Here is a 21,728-nt window from a genome sequence, read left to right on the forward strand (position 1 = left end):
GCGGCTACCTGCGGAAGCAGAAGCACGGGCACAAGCGCTACTTCGTCCTGCGGGCCGAGAGCCACCTGGCCCCTGCCCGGCTGGAGTACTACGACAGCGAGAAGAAGTTCAAGAGCAGCCTGCGAGCAGCCGGGGCCGCCTCCCTCTGCTGCCCCCCGCCCAAGCGGGTCATCCCCCTCTACCAGTGCTTCACCGTCAGCCGGCGGGGGGGCGGCCAACACCAGCAACACAACGCCCTAACATCATCGCCTTGTACACCAAGGACGAGTACTTCGCCATGCTGGCCGAGAATGAGGCCGAGCAGGAGGCCTGGTACCAGGCCATCAGCGAGCTCATGAGCCAGAGCAAGAGGGGCTTCCTGGAGCAGGAGGACCACGCCGACCAGCAGGTGGACGAGGACGATGAGCACTACGGGGCCACCCTGAGGCCTGGCACCGTCTTCAAGGAGGTGTGGCAGGTCAACGTTAAGCCCAAAGGGCTGGGACAAACAAAAAACCTTACTGGAGTGTACAGGTTGTGCCTCTCCAGCAAGGCCATCCACCTCGTCAAGCTGAACTCGGAGGTGCCCTCCGTCCACTTGCAGCTGATGAATATTCGCCGCTGCGGACACTCGGAGAACTTCTTCTTCATTGAAGTGGGCAGATCTGCCTCCATTGGACCTGGGGAACTCTGGATGCAAGTGGATGATTCGGTGGTTGCCCAGAACATGCACGAGACTTTTCTGGAGACCATGAAAGCTTTAAAGGCCTTTGCAGAGTTCAGGCCCCGAAGCAAGAGCCAGTCTTCTGGTGGTGGTAGTGGTACCAATCCTATTTCCTTCATCACCACTAGGAGGCACCTGGGCAACCTGCCCCCCAGCCAGACGGGCTTGCAGAGAAGGTCCAGAACTGAGAGCATTGCCGGAGGGACTCCTCCTACCACCAAAAGCAGCAACTCCTATCGCTTCAGAACGTCCAGTGAAGGCGAAGGAACCATGACTCGACCTTTCAGGTCAGTGACCGGGAGTCTCATCCACCTGAATACTGCAAGGATGAACTTGGGCCGGCAAGAAGGGAGCGGAAGGTATGTGAGAGCCGCTTTCAGCTCATCTTATCACACCAGGTCTGCTTCGCTGCCTGTTTCTCATTTTCCCTCCACGACAAGTCCTATCAGTGTTTCTTCTAGTAGCGGCCATGGCTCTGCTTCGGACATGTTGACCAGGCCTTCTAGCTCATCTGTTTGTGGTTCCCCAAGTGATGGGGGATTCATCTCCTCTGATGAATATGGCTCCAGCCCTGGAGATTTCAGGTACTTCCGGGTCAGGAGTAACACACCGGATTCCCTGGGAAACACGCCGCCGATCAGAGAGGAGAACTGCCTGAGCGAGTACATGTCCATGAGTAAGCAGCAGGCAGATGACGGCTCGAGAGATGATTACATGGAGGCTGAAAAGTGTTTCAGGAAAAGAACTTACTCTCTAACGAAACCGACTTCTGTAGCAGTGCAGCAGAAGATGACACAAACCACCGCTCTGTTAGATGAAGATTCTGGTGGGAATCACGGACGATTACTTTACTCTGAGACACCAAAATTGAGAGATAACCACGAACCGGAGTACAGTGACGGTAACCTCGATTCCGTGTGTAACCAAAGCGAGAGTAAAGCCAGGGATGACGGGTACATGCCAATGATGCCGGGAGTCGCATCTTCTCTGTCCAGCAACAATGATTATTTGCCGATGACTCCTAAAAGTACGTCTGTTCCGAAACAGATTAACACTGCGTGGTCGCCGTCTCAGGTTGACTCCAGAGGATACATGATGATGTTTCCGAAGGCTGGCTCTTCACCTGTGCGAAGTCCTTTAACTGGGTTTGGTTCTAAAGGAAGTAATGAGAAGATCGTAAACAATGAGTATATGGACATGTCACCTGGTAATTCGGCTCCAAAGCACCCCGGCGATTCGAATTATATTCACACCACCTCTCTTTCCAAAGCTTTTAGTTCGTATTTTTCTTTGCCGCGAAGCTTTAAGGCACTATCAGGACAAAATGGTGACCACAGTGAATATGTTCCAATGTCTTCGCCTGGAAAACTCTTGTATGGTGGACCAGAAAATGTCAAAGGGGTCGGCAGTGAGGCTCTGGCTAACGGCATCTCTAAAATGCCAGCAGTGAAAGGTTCAGATGAAGGACTTGGGCAGAACAGGGTGACGAGGCCCACAAGACTCCCCCTGGGTACGAGAGGGAGTAATACTATCCCGAGGATGTATGACCGTACAGTTCCACCTGAGCCAGCGAGTCCTGGTGAATACATCAATATTGATTTTAATGAAAAGGCGAGTAATACACCCTATTCCTTATCTGCAGAAGGATCGCCATCTTCTCTAGGCTCGAGCAGCGACCACAGACAGTCCCCGCTCTCTGATTATATGAGCGTTGACTTGGACGTGCAGTCACCGAAAGCGGCGAAGGAGCTGTCTAACTCTCTGACAGATATTTCCATCTACGCGAGTTCCAGTATTCCTAGAAACCAGCCAAATCCCGACTACGCTCGGCTCTCCTTTGGTACTGCTTGTGTTAGCACCACAAGCAACAGGACTGACGACTACACGGAGATGACATTCAACATGGCAGCAACACCACCGCGGCCGTTTGCCACTGAGTCCGACAACGGCGTGAAGATGGATAGTCCTTCCTCCATCGTTAACAGGCTCTGCATTGTCGATCGATACGCTGGGAGCAGCAGCTTCCCTGTTCCCAGCTCTGAGCCTCCTAAGGGACCGAAAGTGATTCGAGCTGATCCTCAAGGCAGGAGGAGACACAGTTCTGAAACGTTCTCTTCAGCTGGGACTGTGACCACCTCCTCCTCCTTCTTTACCGATAGTAGCAAAAGACACAGCTCTGCCTCATTTGACAATGTTTGGTTAAAGCCGGATGAAAACATTTCTGACGGTCGGGAAAGCAAAATGTCCAGGGATACCTCAACTGGATTTCAGAATGGCCTAAACTACATCGCTCTGAATTTACGCGATGATCCCCTAAGCTGTGAGGCGGGTACCACAGCGCCCACTTGCCATCTCCAAAATGGTACTTCAGGTTTGGACAGCGGGGCTTACGTAAGCATAGACTTCAGCCGCTCCGACGGGCTCAAGTGTAACGCTGCCAGAAAAGGTTGGTAACTCAAAGCACTTGCCTTTCATGCTTGCTTTAACTGCAGGAATTAGGTTCTCTGCTTAGTACTAACACGTGGCCTCAGAGTGGGGGTAAACGGTTTTTATAATCTGTGATGTCCTAGGTCAACCAGTCTTGTAGCGCAGCATCCAGACCGCTGAACAACAGGGATGGGGGACGTGGTCCTTGGCCTAAAGGATTTACGTGACTCTCCTCAGCAGTTAGAGGTGTTACTGGCTGTCACCTGCCTCGGTTTTTGATAGAGTTCTGCTACTATAAATATTAATTGTATTCTGTATTGTGGATTCTTGGCTTGAGGTTATGGCAGCTCTTTTTTCCCTTCCCTTCTGTTTTTCCTCTTCTTCCCTTTTCATAACTAGGTGACTTTTTTTTTCATGAACTTGATATTTTATAATTTGTGTCATGCATAGGGAAAGCTGCAAATTGCTGAATGGTGTTTAGTCATCAAATTTGGGGCTTAGATCTGTTTCTTTCAATAATTTAGATGAAATGCATGTTTTAGGGTTTTTTTAACTGCATATCTGCTCACATTTATTTAGTTGAATCTTATGTAAACGGAACTCAGATTTTTTTCTCCTTGAAGGTTTGGTGTGCTCTTTTTGAGCTCTGGTCTCCAAAGTATCCTCGTATCCCCCAGAGAATCCATTTTCTGGGGGACTGACTGGGATGGTGGGGTTCTGCAGCCCATGCCCTCCACCTTCACCTCTTAGCAGTGTCCAGGGGCTTAGCCGAGCCGTAACCCTTCCCCTGCTGCACAGAGGATCTTCCTTTGAGGTAGCAGGTGAGGATGCCTCTAGCAGGGGAAGAGCAGGCTCGGAGGGGTGTCTTCCGGGGCTGAAACTTTGGGGGAGAAGGCTGCTGGCTTTCCCACGATCGGTGGTCTGACCCAGCTTAAGGTAACACAGTCTGAGGTGTGCAGAACAAAAATGAGGGTGTTGGGGGTGGGGAGGAAGAGTATGGGAAAGAGGAGGGATGCTCCTATTCATATCGTAAGGTTTCCTGGTGGGAGCAAAAACCAGTCATTAGTGGTGTTTTGCATGTCCTCTGCGTGAGGAGCCGTGTCTGTGCAGGCGCTGCACTGCACTCTGACCGGGGCAGTGTCATCCTTCTGCTGGTGTCGGTGACCCACTGAACTCCTTACGGGAACTTGCCCACCCCAGTAGAAAACGGCATGCGTTGGAAATGATGTTTTCCTCTCTTCGCAGATGTACGAGTAGTCAATAATTGATGAGGACTAAGAGGAAATATTTAATCGCTGTTGGACGTTGATACTTCTCTCCTTCTGTCAACAGAAAGCAGGAAAGGGGCAGGCTCTGCTGCTTCAAACGCTGAAATGATAGGGGTTTTTTTCTAGTTTCACTTTAAGTGTCTGAAGGCAGAAGGTCTTACAGGAGCTTAAAACTGTGTAGCCTTTACTAGTGGACAGTAGAAGCCTGACTCAGCTCGCAGTCTGGCAGCACTGCTTGGGGCTGCTCAGAAATGTGTGGTTTGCCTCAGTGGTTTTTTCCCTCTGCTGTGTTTTGTTGGTTGGAATCAAATTTAGAAGATGCTGAAAGTTGCCAGTCCAAGAAGTGCTGTCTTCCAAAGTCAGTCTTTCAGCACTTCAGAGATCCGTCTGCTGAGTCCAAGCACACGGATTGCCGGAGCTGGGTGGTGTGTTTGGCTGTGGTTTGTTTTTTTTTTTTTTTTTTAAAGCAGCAGCCCCGAAATGTAAGATTTGTATCTCTTTTGTCCTCAAATCACGTGCTGGGGGTAATCTAATGAATGCACTCAGAGGTCACCATGGGTTAGTCAAGAACTTTCATTCTCTGTTACAGTTTTCCAAAGACAGCAGAATTCCCGCTTGATCTTATTCCCGTTGTGTGACTAAAATCTGAGTTACACAGAAAAACTTCTTACAAAATGGAGAGAGGAAGAAAAGGAGCAGCCATACTGGAAATACTGCATTTAAAAATGTTTTTCAAGAGATAATGTGTTTAGAATATGTTAAACATTTTCCTTACTACTGCCACAGCAAAGTATCTGCAGCCCAGTGCTTGGGGTGGTTCCCCTGATAATTACAGGTTGCGGAGGGGCAAGAGACTGACAGCTGCTGGGTTTTGCTGTGAATTGAAGTTTTCTGGAAATGAAACCTGCGTTAAAATGAAGTGAAAGAAACTCTGTGCATAAAAACATGGGCTGTGGCAGGAGATTAGACATGAGAATACTAAGAGCTTTGCTTGGTGGGGTTTTTTCTAGTTCTAAAAAGAAAAACAAAATGGCAAAACACTGCTCCAAACCAAGGCCTAGCAGTTTTCTGTAAAGGCAGCATGAAGTATTTCCAGTGCCGAGTTGGAGGGCAGCTGGGGCGTGGGCACCGTGCACCCGTAGGTGGCTGCTGGAGGGGTGAGCAGGGCTGGGGTAGTCTGGGCTAGCAGCAGCTTGTCGCAGCGGAGTACAGCGTCACAAGCTGGTGGGTCTATCCGTTCCTTCGTAATGACTTAAAATCCGTGATTGTGAAGATACCACTTTTCAGCTGCGTCCTAAATCACGTCTGAGCTATAGCAGACATGATTTTAGGAGTGTGTATCCGAGAAGTGTATCAGTTTCTACTGCAGCAAAGCCTTTGCTTTAATATTGAGAAGTTTTTCTGTAATCCAGAAGAGCCTCTCACATGCCGTTTGGAATGGTGACACAAATCTTTGCTCCTCAACCTCTTGCCCCCTGAAGAGGTGCAGTGGACCTGTGCGTAATGGATATTTTTTAATACTTTTGGAGACTTCTAGCAGAACTGAGCGCTCTCTTCTCTTCCCTTCTACATCCCCCTGTTTCAGTCTCTTTGCCTGAAAAATGTTCTGTGGTAAAATCCATCCTCAAGGAAAATGTTTAGGGAATTGCTTCCTGGAGAGGGGCTATCCCGTGTGCCTTAAATCCTGCCCGGTACAGAACTCTCTCTCCTCTCCCTGAGCTGCAGCGTTACTGGAAGGAGAACACTTGGGATGTTTGCTTTCTTGTTTTGTTTTTGTTTGCTTAAACGGCGTATTGTGTCTTGTGACTCAGCTGCATTCTGGGAGCTGCCGAGGGTGGTGGAGATGTCCAGTGCACCACTGCCCCCTCACCGGAATTCCCAAACTGCTGCTGGTTCCGGCTCACTGATGTGAATCAAACCTCTCTCATTTTCCTTCCCCATTCATGACATGGATGGAGGAGGGTGAGGAGGGCGGCGCGAACTTGAAAGGGTAAATGGGCCTGACTTGTTATTAAACTTTTGTTTTAGGTTTAGGCAAAATTGAGCCTGGGTTCTATGTTGATGATGATAAAAAGAATAGAAGGTTCTGATCTTTAATGCTTGAAGTTTAAGAACATCATTAGCAAAACAGTTTCATCACAGAATTGTTGCACAATGTTGAAGCAAGCGGTTTGCAGTTTTGATTACACGAATCTGAGTCATGAAATTTTGTGCTAGGAGTACAGAACACTAAAGCTACTTCAAACAGGGCTTAGCTAATGTGCACCTCGTTACTGGACCTTGTAGAAACTGAGGAGGATAATGAGGATGGGGCGGTAATAATTGGTCCTGTATAGTACAAGTTTTTTCAGCCTTAATTAGAAATACTAAACCCACAGATATATCCCGGGCTCCAAACCAGGCTGTTCAGAGTAAATGTAATGTTCAGCCTAGTATCAACCCGCCTATTTTACACCCACCCTTTAATCTCATCTCTACCTGATATTCTAACGCTATCCTAAGATGATATTGCAGAAGTTCTCTGAAGTGCGGGATTATAATTTGAATATTCCTCACCTTTCTAATCTCCTCCTGTGCTAGACTGGGCGAGAGTGTTGTGTACCCTGTGGGCAGCTGGGAGGAAGGTAAACAAGTACAGCTGTAAAGCAGAACTTGTGTTCACATCGCCCCGATCCTTTATGGTAACTTGCATATTTCAAATGCAAAATCTTGAAGAATCTAATGAACAGTAGACACTTTGAGAAATTCAGACGTTTTAGCTATTGCTAATATAGTAAATTACAGTTTATGGGATAGCAGGCAAATAACTGCCCCTTTGGGGTTTCAGACTAGTGGTTTTTAAAAGTTTGCTTCAGACTGAGGTTCTTCTGTATCAGCAAAATACTTAAGGCACGGGCCCATTTAAAAATAACTCGAAGAACCCTGCTGAGGCACATCCGAACGCTGCTGCATGTCCGACAGCCTAGAGGTAATGTCAGGATAATAATTCTTTGGGAAAAAAACCCAACAAATCCCCCCCTCAATCGTTTTAATCTTGCTGTAACAGATGCCACCTTAACAGTCTGGAGCGACTTACAGCTGTGCTTAAAAATGCACAGGGTAACTTCCTCAGGTGGTACGTGAGCTGCTGAAGGCAGAGCGGATTTTTGCCGTGCAGCAAGGGAGTGAGCTCATTATGACATATTTGACCAAGAATCAGCTGGGTTTTTCTTGTGCTTGGGTGAGAAAATCTGAGACAGGAATGTTCCCCTGCTACTCAGAGAGAACGCCTGCTTGTAGTCAGTGTGGAAATACTTTTGGAAATCAGCTTTCCAGCTTTAAATCTATAGTTGCAGCTGATGGTGACGTGTCTTTTCTTTAAGTCTGAGACTTTCTCCTCGTAGCTGTGTGGTAGATTAAGCACTGCTGCAGGTTGCGGGCACTTCTGGGAGCAATCTGGTCCTGATTCAAACTGCTGCCCCCCTTTTTATTTTTTTTTAAAGTCTTTTGATGAAACTTAAATGCATTATCATCCTTTTAGTTTTCCCTCTCAAACTTCACATCTCCCCCTCCATCCCTCGGTTCCCCTTGTTCCTCTGTTGCTGGGGGGCTGGTTGGAGGAGCAGAAGGGGTGCAGTGCTGATTCAGTCTTTCCAGCGGCTGTTTACTGGGGTGGTTTGTCTCTAGGAGTTTCTTTGGGGTTTTTTGTATGTCCAGTAGCATGTTAGCAGTAGGTAGAGTTTGGCTTTGGGTGGTTTGGTTTTTTGTGTTTTTTTTTTTTTTTCCTCTGCATATGTTTTTTATTTATGAAAGGAGCTTTAATTAAAGTTTTCTTCATATTGATTGCTGGGGGGAGGGTTTATACCTTGAGGTTTTGGATGATACTATGAGGAGCTTGTAGAACTGTGTGTGTATTTGTGTGCTCTGCTGAATGCTGTCCAGTATGTTGATTGCACTAACAAGCTTGTTTTTCTGATCCGAAGGAGGAAACAAACTCTGCAGTTTTATTTTTAAGTACTGTGGTGATCAAATGGGGCATTCTACAGCTCGAAGGAAAATGGAGTGATAGAACCAAAAGGCAGGTGAGAGAGCGCCAAGCTTTCTGGAGCCTGGGGCTGTATTACTGCTGTTTCATCCTAAAAATGTAGCAGCATCTTCTGGCTTGTCCTTAACTGGTATGTAATGACCTGGCTGGAGAGCTGTCCTGTGGCCCACCCTGCAAGTCTGCTGTTGGACTTTTTTTTTTTTCCACATTTAGCTTTTAACATATCAATAACAGTCTGGTGATCAAGCTGCGGTGTTGTCTCACAGGTTAAAGCAATGACTAGGGGAGAAGGAAGAAGTGTGTTCTAGTTTTAATCAAGCCCTGCATCTCTGTAAAGGTCACTCAGCTTAGGGCAGGTTACGATTTAGTTGAGAACCTTGATCAGCAGGGATTTGCGACATACTTGAGGGCAGGGGGAAGACAGAGGTAAATTAGCCTGACTCATCAAAGGCATGTCAGAGGTGTTGCTGAGTATCTTATCTAAGTGATCTTGAACATATAAGTGTTTGGATTTATGGAGATTTGGCTCCAGGTGTAGCATTACCCCAAGAGCAGCAGCGTAGTAGAGTTAGCAAGAATTTTCTGGCCTGGTTAAGCCTTGAGCTGTATCTTAAAGGGCAAGGGTTCTTATTGCAAAACACTGTTTTTCTGTGAATTTGTTTTTCTGTGTGGTTGGATGCTAAACGCTCAGACTGCTTGTGTGTGTGTACCTGTATGATGTGTGCCAGAGCTGTGTGAGTTAAGCATAAGGTCTAATCTTTCTTAATCTTCCAAGAAGAAAGGGGTTTTGAAAGATGTGGCTTATACTGAAATTAATACAGTTGAGATTTGGCTGTAATTCCAGGGTGAGGATACAATTCAATGTGACTCAAGAAAATGGAGAACTTTTTAATTACTACTAGAAGGTGAATCGTGCCTATGTTCACCCTATGGCATACGTATATTGTGAACTTACATAAATAGCAAATTGAATTATTATGTAGGGCATAAACCAGGTAGGAATAGTGTTTCCTTTTGGCTAGGGCATGAAAGGCTCATAAATCTGCTACCTGCTTGGAGAAGGGTTTGCCTTTTAGGAGAACAGGGTTTTGTGGAATGGCTGAAAATACCCAAATGTTTTATTCTGTTTCTGAAAACCATGGGAAATGATACCAAAAGGCACTGAAGAAGCCTGGTTAAGTTTGCTTCTAAATTTACTGAGGCACTAATGAATGATATCCTCCTTCCGCAGGGAATAGCGCGATCCCGTTCCCGTGCCAAGCCAGCTCGCTGTATTGTTGATGGCTCTTCTGAACAGCTGAATTTGCAGTGTAACTTTTTTGATGCTGGATAGCCTGAGCCTGAATTATTTTTATATTTTAGAAACTAGTGTTTCTTTTCTAACAGATCCCTCAGGCTGCCAGAGTTCTTAGTGACAGTGCAGCAGATGCATCATGAGATAAATGAGAACCTGCTGCACACTGGACCAAGAATTGCTGTTAGCGTGAGCCGTGTGATACCTCATTTGTATGAAAACCCTCTTTAAGCTAATGACAGGCATTGGTCTTTCTGCAACCTTTGTGGCACCTTATTGACAATTGAGCTAAAATGGCCAAGACAAACCAGCAAATGGTACAGAAAGGCTTTTCCTCCCACCTCGGGCCTGGGCACCTTTGCTTTCTTGCCTTCAGTAACTGGAGCCTGTTTGCAGGTAGGTTGGACGAGGTCATTCTTCTGCTCAAGCTGGATGCAGGTAAAAACTTCCATTGATACAGATGAAGGCACATGCTTTAAGTTGGGTCGGTCTAAACCCATGAAGTTTCTTAAGTCTGAACCAATACGGGCCAAGGGGCCAAAAAGACACTGTTTGCTGTATGGGTTGTTTTTGTGTGTTGTAAGTTAGTCTGTTTGAAAAGTTCGTAAGCTGTTTGGGGTTTCAGTACTAACATCCACGGTTGAGTTTAGACTTCCGGAGTATTTGCCTTTTGTTACATGAGACCCTTTGGGGAGGTATTTGCTGTCTATATTTTAAGGGTGGCGGGTTTGTTTGTTGTTTTAGAACAAATGTTTTTAAATTGCAGGTTGTGGTGAACAGGAAATCAGTTAGAAATGAGTTGGAAAATGAATAGATTTGATCTTGAGGTTGTTCAGTGAGTCTGTTAATGAAAGCTTGTCACTCTGGATGGGATCTCTACTCCTTGTAGGACCTGAACAGGTAGGCAGGATGGAGGTCCTCTGTACCATGCCGCAAATGTAAATGTGTTGGTCCCTGTCCTAAGCAGCTTACAATTTAAAAGATGAAACTAAAGAGATGGATGAAACTTAATGCGCTGGGGTGGAGAGTAAGATAAAGATCAAGGCTGCTGCCATTGGTGGAGTGAAGATAAGAGTCAGCCTCCAGAGAGCTAAAAGGCTGCCTGAGAGTGGCTGCAAGAGAGGAAGCTGGTGGAGGTACTGGGAAGGGTATGCCCAGGACGGCAGGGAGTGATGGAAGTTAGCGAGCTATAAATACAAGGGTTGTAATGGTTTAAATGACTTGAAAAGGATGAGGTAAATGGCAGAACACTGGCCAGGATATTCATCTTGGTGAGAGGAATGTGGGCCAACATGTATCTCTGAGTTAGGAGCATGTCCAGATGTTTACTTCTCCCTTTTAGATGTGGAATGTGATTATTTTTTTTCTCTTTTTTTCTTTTTCCTTTCTGTAAGTTTGTTTTCCTGCAGCCATGTGACTGATAGGTTTGGTGCAAGCTGGGGTGCAGGAAGGCATCCTGGAGCAGAGGACAGTCCTGGGCAGTGTCCCCAGGCGGATAATGTCGCATGGACCTGCGTCCTCCGTTCTTTGTGCGACTGCTCCAGAAGCAGCCGGGGCGGTGGAGCTGCCCTGGCATTGCTACTGGTTCCTTCTTGGTTTTGCAGGGTTTTTGTAGGGGGCACCTCTGAGTTTCAGGCGATCTTCTCACACTGGGGAGGAGGCAGCAGTGTGGTTTGGGACACATATTCACCTTTAAGGTTTGTAACCAGTGTGTCAGAACTTTTGGAGTCCCAGTCTAACCAGCGAGGTCTGAATGGCACCTGCTCGTCACTGCTGCTGCACTTTCAGCTGCGGAAGCTGGAGTGCAAGAGGATGGCTTTGGCAGGAGAAAGTTATTTCTGTGTTGGTAGATCAGGTTGAACAGACACTGGTGGTTGTGGGTGAGTCTGGAAGTGGTGGCAGCAGCGAGGCTTGATTCACTGTTGAGGGTGTGATTGAAATACTAATGTTGACCTGCTCCACAAGGTAAACACTAAGAGTTGCATGCTGTTGATTAAAACTCGTCTTTGTGTAGGCACAGTGTCACTGTCCTTGTGAGCTCCTGAGCTGCTCCTGGAAGCTGAAGGCCCTATCCTTGGCTCCTGTGCACGTGCTGTGATTTGAGAAGACAGTGCTTCACACGCCGTGCAGTCTGAACCTTCTTCCTCCCCTGCACAAGCTGGGGTTTGAGGTGTGCTAATGTTAATGCAGCCTCAGTCATGGGATAGTTAGAACACGTGAAAATTGATGTGTGCCACTGCTGTGTGTGTGCTAGCAGATGGTGGCCAAGAGCAAAGATGGATTTTTTTTTTTTTTTTTTTGTGCAGGCACGCATGGGCAGAAGGTATGGCTGAGGAGGAAGTAGCTATTCGGGTGTGTGGCCGTGGAGTAACTTTCTGCCTTTGGCAGTCGTTTATGGCAGTAGAGGTGAAAGAGGAAGGTAGTGCTGAATGCTCTCAGACATGGATGGCTGAAGGGGTTGGGAAGAGCCAAGGGAGCAACAGAACGGGTGAAACTGTCTGTAGAAAGGAGATACCAGGAAAGGTGCTGTGAAAGGTGGGGAGCGGTTTCGTTAGTCATGAGTGACACTGGCCTTTCTTAGCCGTGTTCATAACAATGGTTTTGCTCACTCAAACAGAAGACCTGTGCCTGCAAGCTGACACCACCCAGCAGAGGAGGAGCAGGGCAGCTGTGGGTGATACTTCCCCACAAACAGACTCCCAGCCTTGGGTTTGGTTTTTTTTTCCTTTTGTTTTCTTCCCCCCCTCAGCTTGGGGGATTTCCCGAGTCTGAAGTTGCCGTTTTATAATCCTTTATGGATCTTTAATCCAAGTACTTCTCCAGCCTCTCTGAGGCTGTGTAAACTCCTCGTATGCGCAGCAGCCCGCAGTCGGTTGGTCCGTGCTGTGTGCAGACCTGTTCTGGACCCTGCTCTGTGCCAGCTTTGTTTGGCAGCCCCTTGTTTGTGTAGTGGAAGAGATAAGGACCCCTATCTTTTCTCCCCATGCCCCTTAGGATTGTGTGGATGCTCTGTCCTCCTCTGCCACACGCTTAGCCAGTGTCCTGTCAGTGGCTTCCTGCACCACACGCAGAGGGGACCTGCAGTACAATATATATATATAAATTTTCTGATGCATCCTGATACTTCTCTGCAGGCTGAAAGGTCCTTGTTACCTGGCTGTGCCTCACCGGGAAGCTGCTTCACACCTTTCAGGAGTTTTTCTGCACTACACTGAAACTCTTGCAGTTATTGCCAGCCCTTTTCGAGGGAGGGAAGCAAAGCCGTGCTGTTCAGCACCCGTGTTAGATGTGGCTGTTTTCTTTCCTGTTTGTTTCTTAATAGTCCTCAACGTCCAGTGTGCTGCAAGAGCACAGGCAGGAAATATGTTCCTCCCTGTTGGCACCTCAGGGCTCCTGAGCTTTGTCACGAGAGCGCAGTGAACTGTAGCAGGTGGTACAGTCAGAAGCCACACTAACAAGATTTCTTTTTCTTTGGCTAAAATTTGCCTTTGTTTGCAGTTTGGGAGGTCAGTCCTATCTTACGCACTTGCCATGCAAGTGCTTTTGAAAAAGCAGAACTTCCTTTCTTCTACAATGTGAAAATCTAAAATTTTGAACTACTATTTGTGTTTAAGTGGTGAGAAGTTAATTTTTAGTGCTGTCTTGCGATATTGTAATAGAACTTTAGTTAAAATACTGAAAAAAACAAACCCAAAAAACCCCCGACAACTTCTTGCCAAGCTCTCCAGTGCAATTTGAGTAGGAGTTAGGCCCCTGCCAAAACTGCGTGCAGGTTTCCTAATTCTAGGAATAGTATCAGTAAGAGATGAAATTAGGGAGCGTGCATCAGGCTTTCCTAGAAACACCACTGCTGTTACTACGGCAGAACGAGAAGGCACTGCTGCAAAAGATAAGGCATTTCTGCAGGGAATCAAAGTGATCTCAAAGCATGGGAGAGGGTTTTTCGTTCCTGAAATTGCTGAGTACTAAGTGCGGAACTAGGTTTTGAATGAACGATTGTAGATAAAGATTATTTACAGGAGTAACTTTCTTCTAAATCTCAGAAGCACAGCTCGAGGAGGAGTCTGATTTACTGGGATGTGGTGGTCTCAGTCACTGTTAAATGGTTTATCCGATGGAAAGTGGGCCATGTAGCAGATTTCTTTAAGACAAATCTTGCTATTTTTCGCTTGCAGAAAGTCAGTAAAATTGTAGATACAAAATGCCTTCGTTAGCTCAGTTTGAGCATCGTTAGTTTGCTGTTGAATGCAGGAAGTACATGGAGTACGTGCTTCATTTCCCAAATAAGGATGTCCGTCGGAGTCAGGCCTTGCGGGGGTTACCCAGGTATCACTGGCCACAGCAGATGGGTCCGTTTTTCTGATTTGTTTGTGGGCTTTGTGTCTGCCTGTGCAAATGACAGAGGAATTCTGCTTTTCTCAAATAACACCGCTTGCCTCGAGCAGGGTCTAACGCTGTGCTGTTCAAATAACAACACAAAGAAACAATGACATAGGATAGGAACTATGTATTTGGGAAGATTTGGGGCAAAAACATTTCTCACTAATTTGTGAAGAATGTCTTTGGGCAGGTTGCCTCCCTGCCCCTGCCCTGCGTGCCACGTGGGAGGCTCGAAATGTGCTCCATGGCAGCCCTCCTGCCCCGTCCCGGCGGCACGAACAACGTGCTTTTGGGCGCGTGTGTTGTGTCCTGCGGTTGTGCTGGATTTGGTGCTTTCCTGAACAACAGGAATATTGTGTGGCCTGTGTGCGAGAAAGTCCAGGGCCGTTCTGCTGCTTTTGATCTGCGTAAGTCAGATTAATTCCCATTTCCCCCTAACCTGAAGTTCAGGAAATGGGGAATTTCAGTAGTGTTCTCCAGAAAGCATTAAGCTGTCTTAGTCTTTGACATGGAGATTTTAATCATTTAATTATCTTAAATTAATATCTTGTGTAAGCAAAGCTTTTATCCTTTCAGGAATCAGTTGCAGAATTATGTCAGTAAAAGCCTTTCCTGTAAAAACAGATATTATTTAGGCAGGATTTCTTTGTGAGAATTAGGATACGTCTGCTCTGTTCTTAAAAACCTCTTGGTTTGTTTCAGAGTCGCCTGGCTTGAATGACCTCAATCATTCAGCTGCAGGAAATGAAGTGTAAATTGGATATATTCTCATCTGATACATGTTCAAATGGAACTCACTGGGTTTGCAGTCTAATGAATTGAGACTAATCTAATCCGCTGCCCCTAATTTTTATAAAACTATCAATGCTTTTAGCGTAGAGAACTTGCCAAGCACTTTCTCAGTGTGTCCCTTAGTTTTAAACAGAACATTTCTGAGCAATAGCGTACTGCCACCTGCTTTTAAATATTTGCCCTCTTCGTTTCTCCTTTTCCTCTGGGTGGTGGTTCCTCAGGAGGATGCAGACAGCTGCACGTGGTTTTAGAACCTGATTCTGTCCTAAAGTGCTGAATTTAACTAGAATTGTGCAATGAAGACACAGTTGCTCTCCTTCGCTAACTTTGGTTATGGATTTGGAGAGGTGATCTGTGAAAATGTTTGGGTGCTTTCTGGGCTCGTTTTCCGTATTAGACATGGGTAGGAAGCGGAATTTGGATTGTTTGCAGTATTTGGAGCAGTAGAGCTCAATTTTGAATAAAGGCTGAAGCTTTTGTGTAGAGCTGGGCTCTGAATAAACAGAAAAGCTCAGTGTAGGGTGCTGCGAAAACTACTGACAATAGCCTATTTCCAGGCTGCTGCTGAAGTGTGGAGGCTCTTTTGAGTTCACGTTTTTGCTGCTTGTTTTGTTGTAATGGTCAGTTACCAGATTTTTTTTTTCTTGGTAGACTGAGCAGATTTTCTTGGAAGAGCATGTGACAGTCCAGGAACAGCCACGTGTTTACACTGCAAGTGCAAGTTATCTTCAGACTCCTCATGTCTGATCTGGCCGCTGCGGTTTGTTTGGTGGCATTCATGTTTTGAGAACTCCAGGGGACTGAAGGGATGCTTGGTGAGCACTCTTCCTCTCCTCCCAGCTAGTTCACATCGCGTAGTTTTCTTTCCTTTTAGAGGAAGTTCTTCTTGCGTTTCTCAGACAGCTTCCTTTACTGTTCCATCAGTGCTGAGTCAAACACATTTATGTGGTATCGGTAATGAAACACTAATCTGGTTTCATGGTTGATCAGCAATTCTTGTGTTTGTACTATTAACAGAGAACATTGTTGGCCAATGAATCTTACAGGATGGAGACAGAAATAAGATCAGCCAGGTGGTTTTCTTTGGGCACTTCATGTCCTCGCTTCCTTTACTGTTCCATCAGTGCTGAGTCAAACACATTTATGTGGTATCGGTAATGAAACACTAATCTGGTTTCATGGTTGATCAGCAATTCTTGTGTTTGTACTATTAACAGAGAACATTGTTGGCCAATGAATCTTACAGGATGGAGACAGAAATAAGATCAGCCAGGTGGTTTTCTTTGGGCACTTCATGTCCTCCACTAGGTTACCTTCACCTAGTGGCTAATCAAACGATGGAAGAAGGTCAGTTGTGGGAGAGAAGAGCCACCAAGGGGCTTAATACGTGAGCGCTCTTGGAACCTAACTAAATAAACCCACGTCACTTCCTAAGGATCCGTCTGGTGAGGAACCGCAGAGGTGGAAATCCACAGATTGGCTTCGGCTATCGGCAGCACAACAGACATCAGCCATGTTCTCACCGATATTAAACCCATTTTACACTGCTTTGACTAACAGCGTTTCTCGTGGTGCGTGTGCACGTGTGGGGCTTTCACACAGCCGGGTACAGGTGCCTCGACAAACAAAACCGGGGCTCTGACGCTGAGGATCCTGCTCACTCCCTGCAGGCGCAGCTCTAAAACGTGTGAGATGCAGTTAGGTGGGTGGTTCAGCGCAGATCTTCCTGGTGGGGGAAGCTACATCAGCTGGAGCTCCTGCAACTTCATGGTTCAGAAGTCAGCATCAGGGCTTGTGACTGTGGCTGCAGACTGTCCCTGGCTCTGCTGGAGACGCCACTTGCCCTGGGCACAGACTCCACTGGTCATGGTGGGGGATTTCCTTGATGCCTGTGGGTTGGTGGTGGGTGACCTGGGGGCATCTCTGGCTGCGGTCCTGCTGTAGTGAGGAATGGGCCCCTGGGTGCCACCCTCTCTAATGGTGGTGACTGCAGACACTTGGTGGGGGGATCTTACAAGACTTCAGCCTTGCCTGAGATTTCAGAGATACTTTTTTTTAACGTGGCCATGTTTGACGAGTTGCTTTGTGCCTTTTCTATCTGCTACTGATTTATATATGTTCACATCCATTAGATGAATCAATTTGTACCTGTATCTATCTACCTATATGTAAATGCTTGATGCTTTTATCCCCCCCAAGAGCTGATGATTCAGGGCATCAGCCAGCCGTACTGCTCCAGCTGCAATATTGAAATTTTCAGCTTTAATGAGGGGATTAGAGAAGTGGTGACAAGCACTAACTCCACGTCTGAAAGACTCAAGGCTTTATGAGACTGTTATCAGCTTGTAGGTAATGTTTACGTGAAACTCCCTGGCATTTACTTAATAGTTCCCACAATTCTGTTTTAGCTTGAAAATGAAGAGGAAACACGCTGAAGTACAGTTTATAATCGTGGGGGGACCGACACACCACACAAATTAATGAGATCTTGTTTAACAAGCACAGAGTTTTGGGAAGGGGGGACACTGCAGGGACGTCCTGGTTTGCTTTTACGCTGGTAAAAAACTCCGTGTGTGAGCCAGGGAGTTTATCAGCTGTAGTGAAGCTCAGCTGAGGATACTTCTGGTTTCTTACAAATGAATCTGCGTTAGTCTGGGCTCTGATGAGCTACCTGGTGAGCTTGCTCTGGCATTGGATATCCTGCTGCCTTCTGACTTACGCCAGGCTTCTTCAAAGACTCAAACTCAGGAGTTAAGCAGGTTTTGGGGTTTTTTTGCTCTTAAGCTCTTCCACTTTCCCTCCAAGTATCTTAAACGTAATTTGGCATAAGTTTATGAAAGTTTTCAGAAAGGTTTAGGAATAAATACTAAGTTCTGCCACACGGGATTGCTTCATTCAAACTGGGCCTTTGCCCTTCAAAATGTTTTAGGGATGTGCTTGGAGAGATTAGAATAACTTGTCCAGCAGCTTTCAGGTGTGCCTTGTGTGTTAGGCGTGGAGGAAAAATGTCCTGACAAAGGCAGAGACAGTTTTTGAAGTTCTTTTATGTAAGCTCACAGGTCCACAGCAAGGAAAGGGTGGGGGGCTGCTGGTAAATGTTAATTTTTACTGAATGCAAGTTTAATATAGAAGCTTTAACCGTTCTAATGTTTGCCTTGCATGCGTCGTTGAGGTGTGATTCATCGCAAGCTGTGGTGCATGTTTTCATCCTTTGGTCCTGCAACAAAATCATGTGTTTCTGAAGAGGAAAACAATTTCAAAAATAATAGCTTCACTTGGCTGTTGTTAGGACAAAGCCATCACTAACCACATCACGCTCTGTGTGTAACGAGCAATAGCGTTTTGTAGTGATCTTGTGATGCTTGTGAAATAACACAAATGGAGATTCTTGGGCTGCGGTGGATTTTGGCTGTCTCTTCCCTGAATTGTGGAAAACCCAGTTACTGTATTTTTGAAATCACTGTGTATTTGAAAAATGAAACTCGACATCCCAGGTCTTGGTGTGCTTGTGTAGGGCTAAAAGGGAGTTTCCCCTGAGGCCGAAGGACCCCTCTGTAGTCCTGCAGGGCTTCCAGCTCCGCCATGGTCTCTGCTTCTCTGTCTCGAGCCTTTGCCAAGAGCTGGGGCTGTCCCAGCTGCAGTGGTAGGGGCAGGGCTGCTCAGCACAGCTCATCTGAGCTTTGATCTTTTCTTTCTTCCTCTTTCTTCTGAAGCAACAGTATTTTTAGCTGGATGGAAATCAGAACTTCTTTAACTCAGGGTGGAGTTGAGTTTGTGTGTGCATGCTTTGTGATTGGTTATGTAAGTAAACATACAGGTTTGCATTATTATACATCACGCTTGTTTGTTCTTTGGATGGTGACGTTCTCTGCAGCAGATTCCCGTGGCAGAGGCAGCGAAGCGCTGTGTGCTCTCTAGCAATGAGATTTAACAGATTTCCTTGTGACGGCGCAGAAGAACGCAGGCAGGATGAAGCTCCAAACCCCTTCTTTTGTTCCAGCGGGCCATGCTGCCGTCGCTGTGCTTTGTGATGAAGTATTCCCCATGTCACAGCTCTCAAGAGCAGCGAGCTCTCCCAGAGCTGGGAGAGCTTGTACTGTGCGGCTTTGAGGGGAAAAAGTGGACGTTTCTGTGTTTGTTTTCTGAAGACTAAATCTCTTAAGCTAGCTGTTGTTTCTCAATGAAAGCAGCTCTCAAGAGTTTCCTTCTTCCCTGTAATGCCAGGAAGCATCCCACAGACACATACCTCAAACCTTGCAGAGGTGGTGACCAAAGCCCTCAGTCTTGGCCAAGAGGACAAAACTGGTAGGAGAGGACAGCCTGTCAAGACTGGGTGACAGCAGAACCCAGTGATTTGGCTGGTCGTGCCCCTCCAGACTGAAAATCAGTGTTCACAGTGGCTCTGCTGGGACTGGAAGGGGTTTTGTAGTGAGTCGAAAAGTGACTTTTTATACACTGCTCAATCTGTGTTTGCACCGCCACAGAATGCATTTGCATCCCCTTCATTGGGTTTTTTCCATGTCAGGAACCTTTTGAGTCCCTCTCACCTTGGCACGTGCACGGTTAACTGCAGAGCTGCTGGTCTGCTTTGAGATCATCCTCTCCGCTCTTTCCATTTCTGACTTGTCACCCGACTGTATGTTCCTATCATACAGGATTTTATCTGTTCCCCCTCATTTTGCTGAGCCCTTTGTAGTTTGCCTGTTCCAGTTGGTTTGGAGTCCCTGGGTTTTGACAGCAGTCGAGGTGGCTGTCTGCCGTAGCTACGTGCTTTTGTACCGTGCGTTGCCTTTTAGTGAGACTTGGTTGAAAAAGGGAAAGCTATACTCTGAGGTGTTTCTTATTGTTACCAAATCATGATTTTTCCTGAAAAGTTGAGGACAGGGCATGCAGCCGTCAGGACTTGCCACTCCTTGTTTGGCGCTGGAGTTGCAGGGAGTGTTTGTATGGCAGTTGGGTACCTGCTGTGAATGGGAGTGTTCGCCACAGCCGTAATTACATCGGGGTGAACAGAGCTGCTCTACGTTGATCCTGTGCTGCCTGCTTAGTAATAGCCTCTGCTATGCTCGTCGCCCGTCGCGTTGAGAGGCTCGAGAGCTCCTGAAACGAAAGGGTGGTGGTGAAGGAGGTGATGGGTGGCTGTCAGCTTTGGTACTTCCAGGGCTCACGGACTAGCTGTACGGCGCTGGCTGCCGCCCGAGCTCCTGTCCAGCATACACATGTCAGCTCGGTGGTTGCGGCGGCTCTCTGGCGCTTGCTGCAGACTTGGGAGTTCTTCCCGACGGCACAGGATTTCTGAGCGTGTTATCGTCTGGTTGTGCCCCTTCCCTCGGTGAGGGACCCGTGTTCTGCATTCAGCAGCTGTCACTCCTGCAGTGGATAAGCTCCGTATATTCTCCTCACTAGGAAACATTTTTTTTCCAATATAACTTGCACTTAAAATGTTACTGACTTTTTTTTTTTCTCCCCCTCCTTTCTAGACTGACTGCATTGCCGTGGAAACCATTGTTGGAAGAGATGACTTTTTTGCTGGTAACTCCAGAAACTGTGTGGTGCTTTTGGAAGCAAAGCTCAGCTCCAGCCGGCTACTTTCATTTCCACCAGCACGGACATGGACACACATCCTTTTAATTAACTTTTTCATAGACATCAGCTCTCTACAGTTGAATTAATTTGAATTGAGATTTTTTCATAGCTGTGCTTGGGTGATGGAATTTGGTCTTTCATGTCCTATCTATTCGGGAGGCAGCGTGAATGCTAATAGGAGATCCCTGTATGCCCCTTTCTTCCTCCTGCCTCTCCCATTAATTCTTTTTTTAATTTATAATCTGAGAAGTCAAAGCTGGTTTCTGATTGTGTGTTTAACATGGGTTTTGCTTCTCTGGTACATTAACAAGTGGTTAGCTTAAAACATGTATTGTTTAGAAATATTTTGGCAGTTCAGGATTTTTTTCAGGTGGCTGGGCGGAAGGAGGGAGAGGGGCACGTGAGCTTGAGGGGTGAACCCGTGCAACTGAACGGGTCTGGGAAGGAGAGGCCTCTTCTGCCTTTTTTCTCTTTATTTTTAAGGTTTTAATTTTATGGTACAAGAGGTGTTGATCCTAGGCTAGGGTACTTCAAATCAGATGTCTGTCAGAGCTTCAACGGAGTATTTTTTTTGCTCAGAATTTTGGTATGTACAAAGTAGGATTAATGGGCTGGTTGTCTTGTAGATCGTTTTTGTTCTTACCCTCAAGATACTTGTTTATAAATACGAATTGTGTAAAATGAGGTTTTTGTTCATGCATTCAAATGGAGAACTGCAGAGTTGTATCCAGCGTTTGTGACTTCTGCATTATTCTTGTCAGCTGTAGCTTTTTAAAGGGAAACCACCCTAATTGATCGTACTTTCAACCAAAGTCCCATTTTAATTTGGGACTATTTTTGTTCTTTCTTCCTGGCATAACGGATAAAAACGTAAAATGTTGGCTCATCATTTGTCTTTATCCCACTTACAGAAAAGATGACTATTTGATGTTTTAAAAACAAGCCCTGATTTTTCTACAATTTAAGTGCTTCACTCTTGTACTGAATTATTTTTTTGGGGGGGTTGAAATGAGTTTAGCTTTTTAACACTGCTATGAACTTAAAGAGCATGATACTAGTCCTTGGTACATGCGACGTGTAATAAAAGGCACTGACGGCGGATTGGTAAAGGGTTTAGAAGTGGTACACAAATCCTCATGCTGTACTGCACCACACAGCTGGTAATCCTCCTCATTGTATATTGTACAACCGACTTGTCAGGCTGCCTCACCTCTCACGTACAACCTTTAAATTGCTGGGACAGATTGTGTAACC

At 46.3% G+C, this 21,728-nt stretch overlaps 1 protein-coding gene across 1 annotated transcript; it reads left to right on the plus strand.

The window, feature by feature from the left end:
* The first annotated feature begins 8 nt into the window (after window positions 1–8).
* On the plus strand, window positions 9–20,869 carry LOC104493854 (insulin receptor substrate 2-B-like). Its single transcript, XM_010136613.1, has 2 exons — window positions 9–3,149; window positions 20,369–20,869. The coding sequence occupies exons 1-2, from the start codon at window positions 278–280 to the stop codon at window positions 20,371–20,373; spliced, it is 2,877 nt and encodes a 958-aa protein (XP_010134915.1). The 5' UTR covers window positions 9–277; the 3' UTR covers window positions 20,374–20,869.
* The last annotated feature ends 859 nt before the right edge of the window (window positions 20,870–21,728 follow it).

Source organism: Buceros rhinoceros, unplaced genomic scaffold (genome assembly GCF_000710305.1).
Source record: "Buceros rhinoceros silvestris isolate BGI_N320 unplaced genomic scaffold, ASM71030v1 scaffold285, whole genome shotgun sequence".
In the NCBI taxonomy this organism is placed as follows: domain Eukaryota; kingdom Metazoa; phylum Chordata; class Aves; order Bucerotiformes; family Bucerotidae; genus Buceros; species Buceros rhinoceros.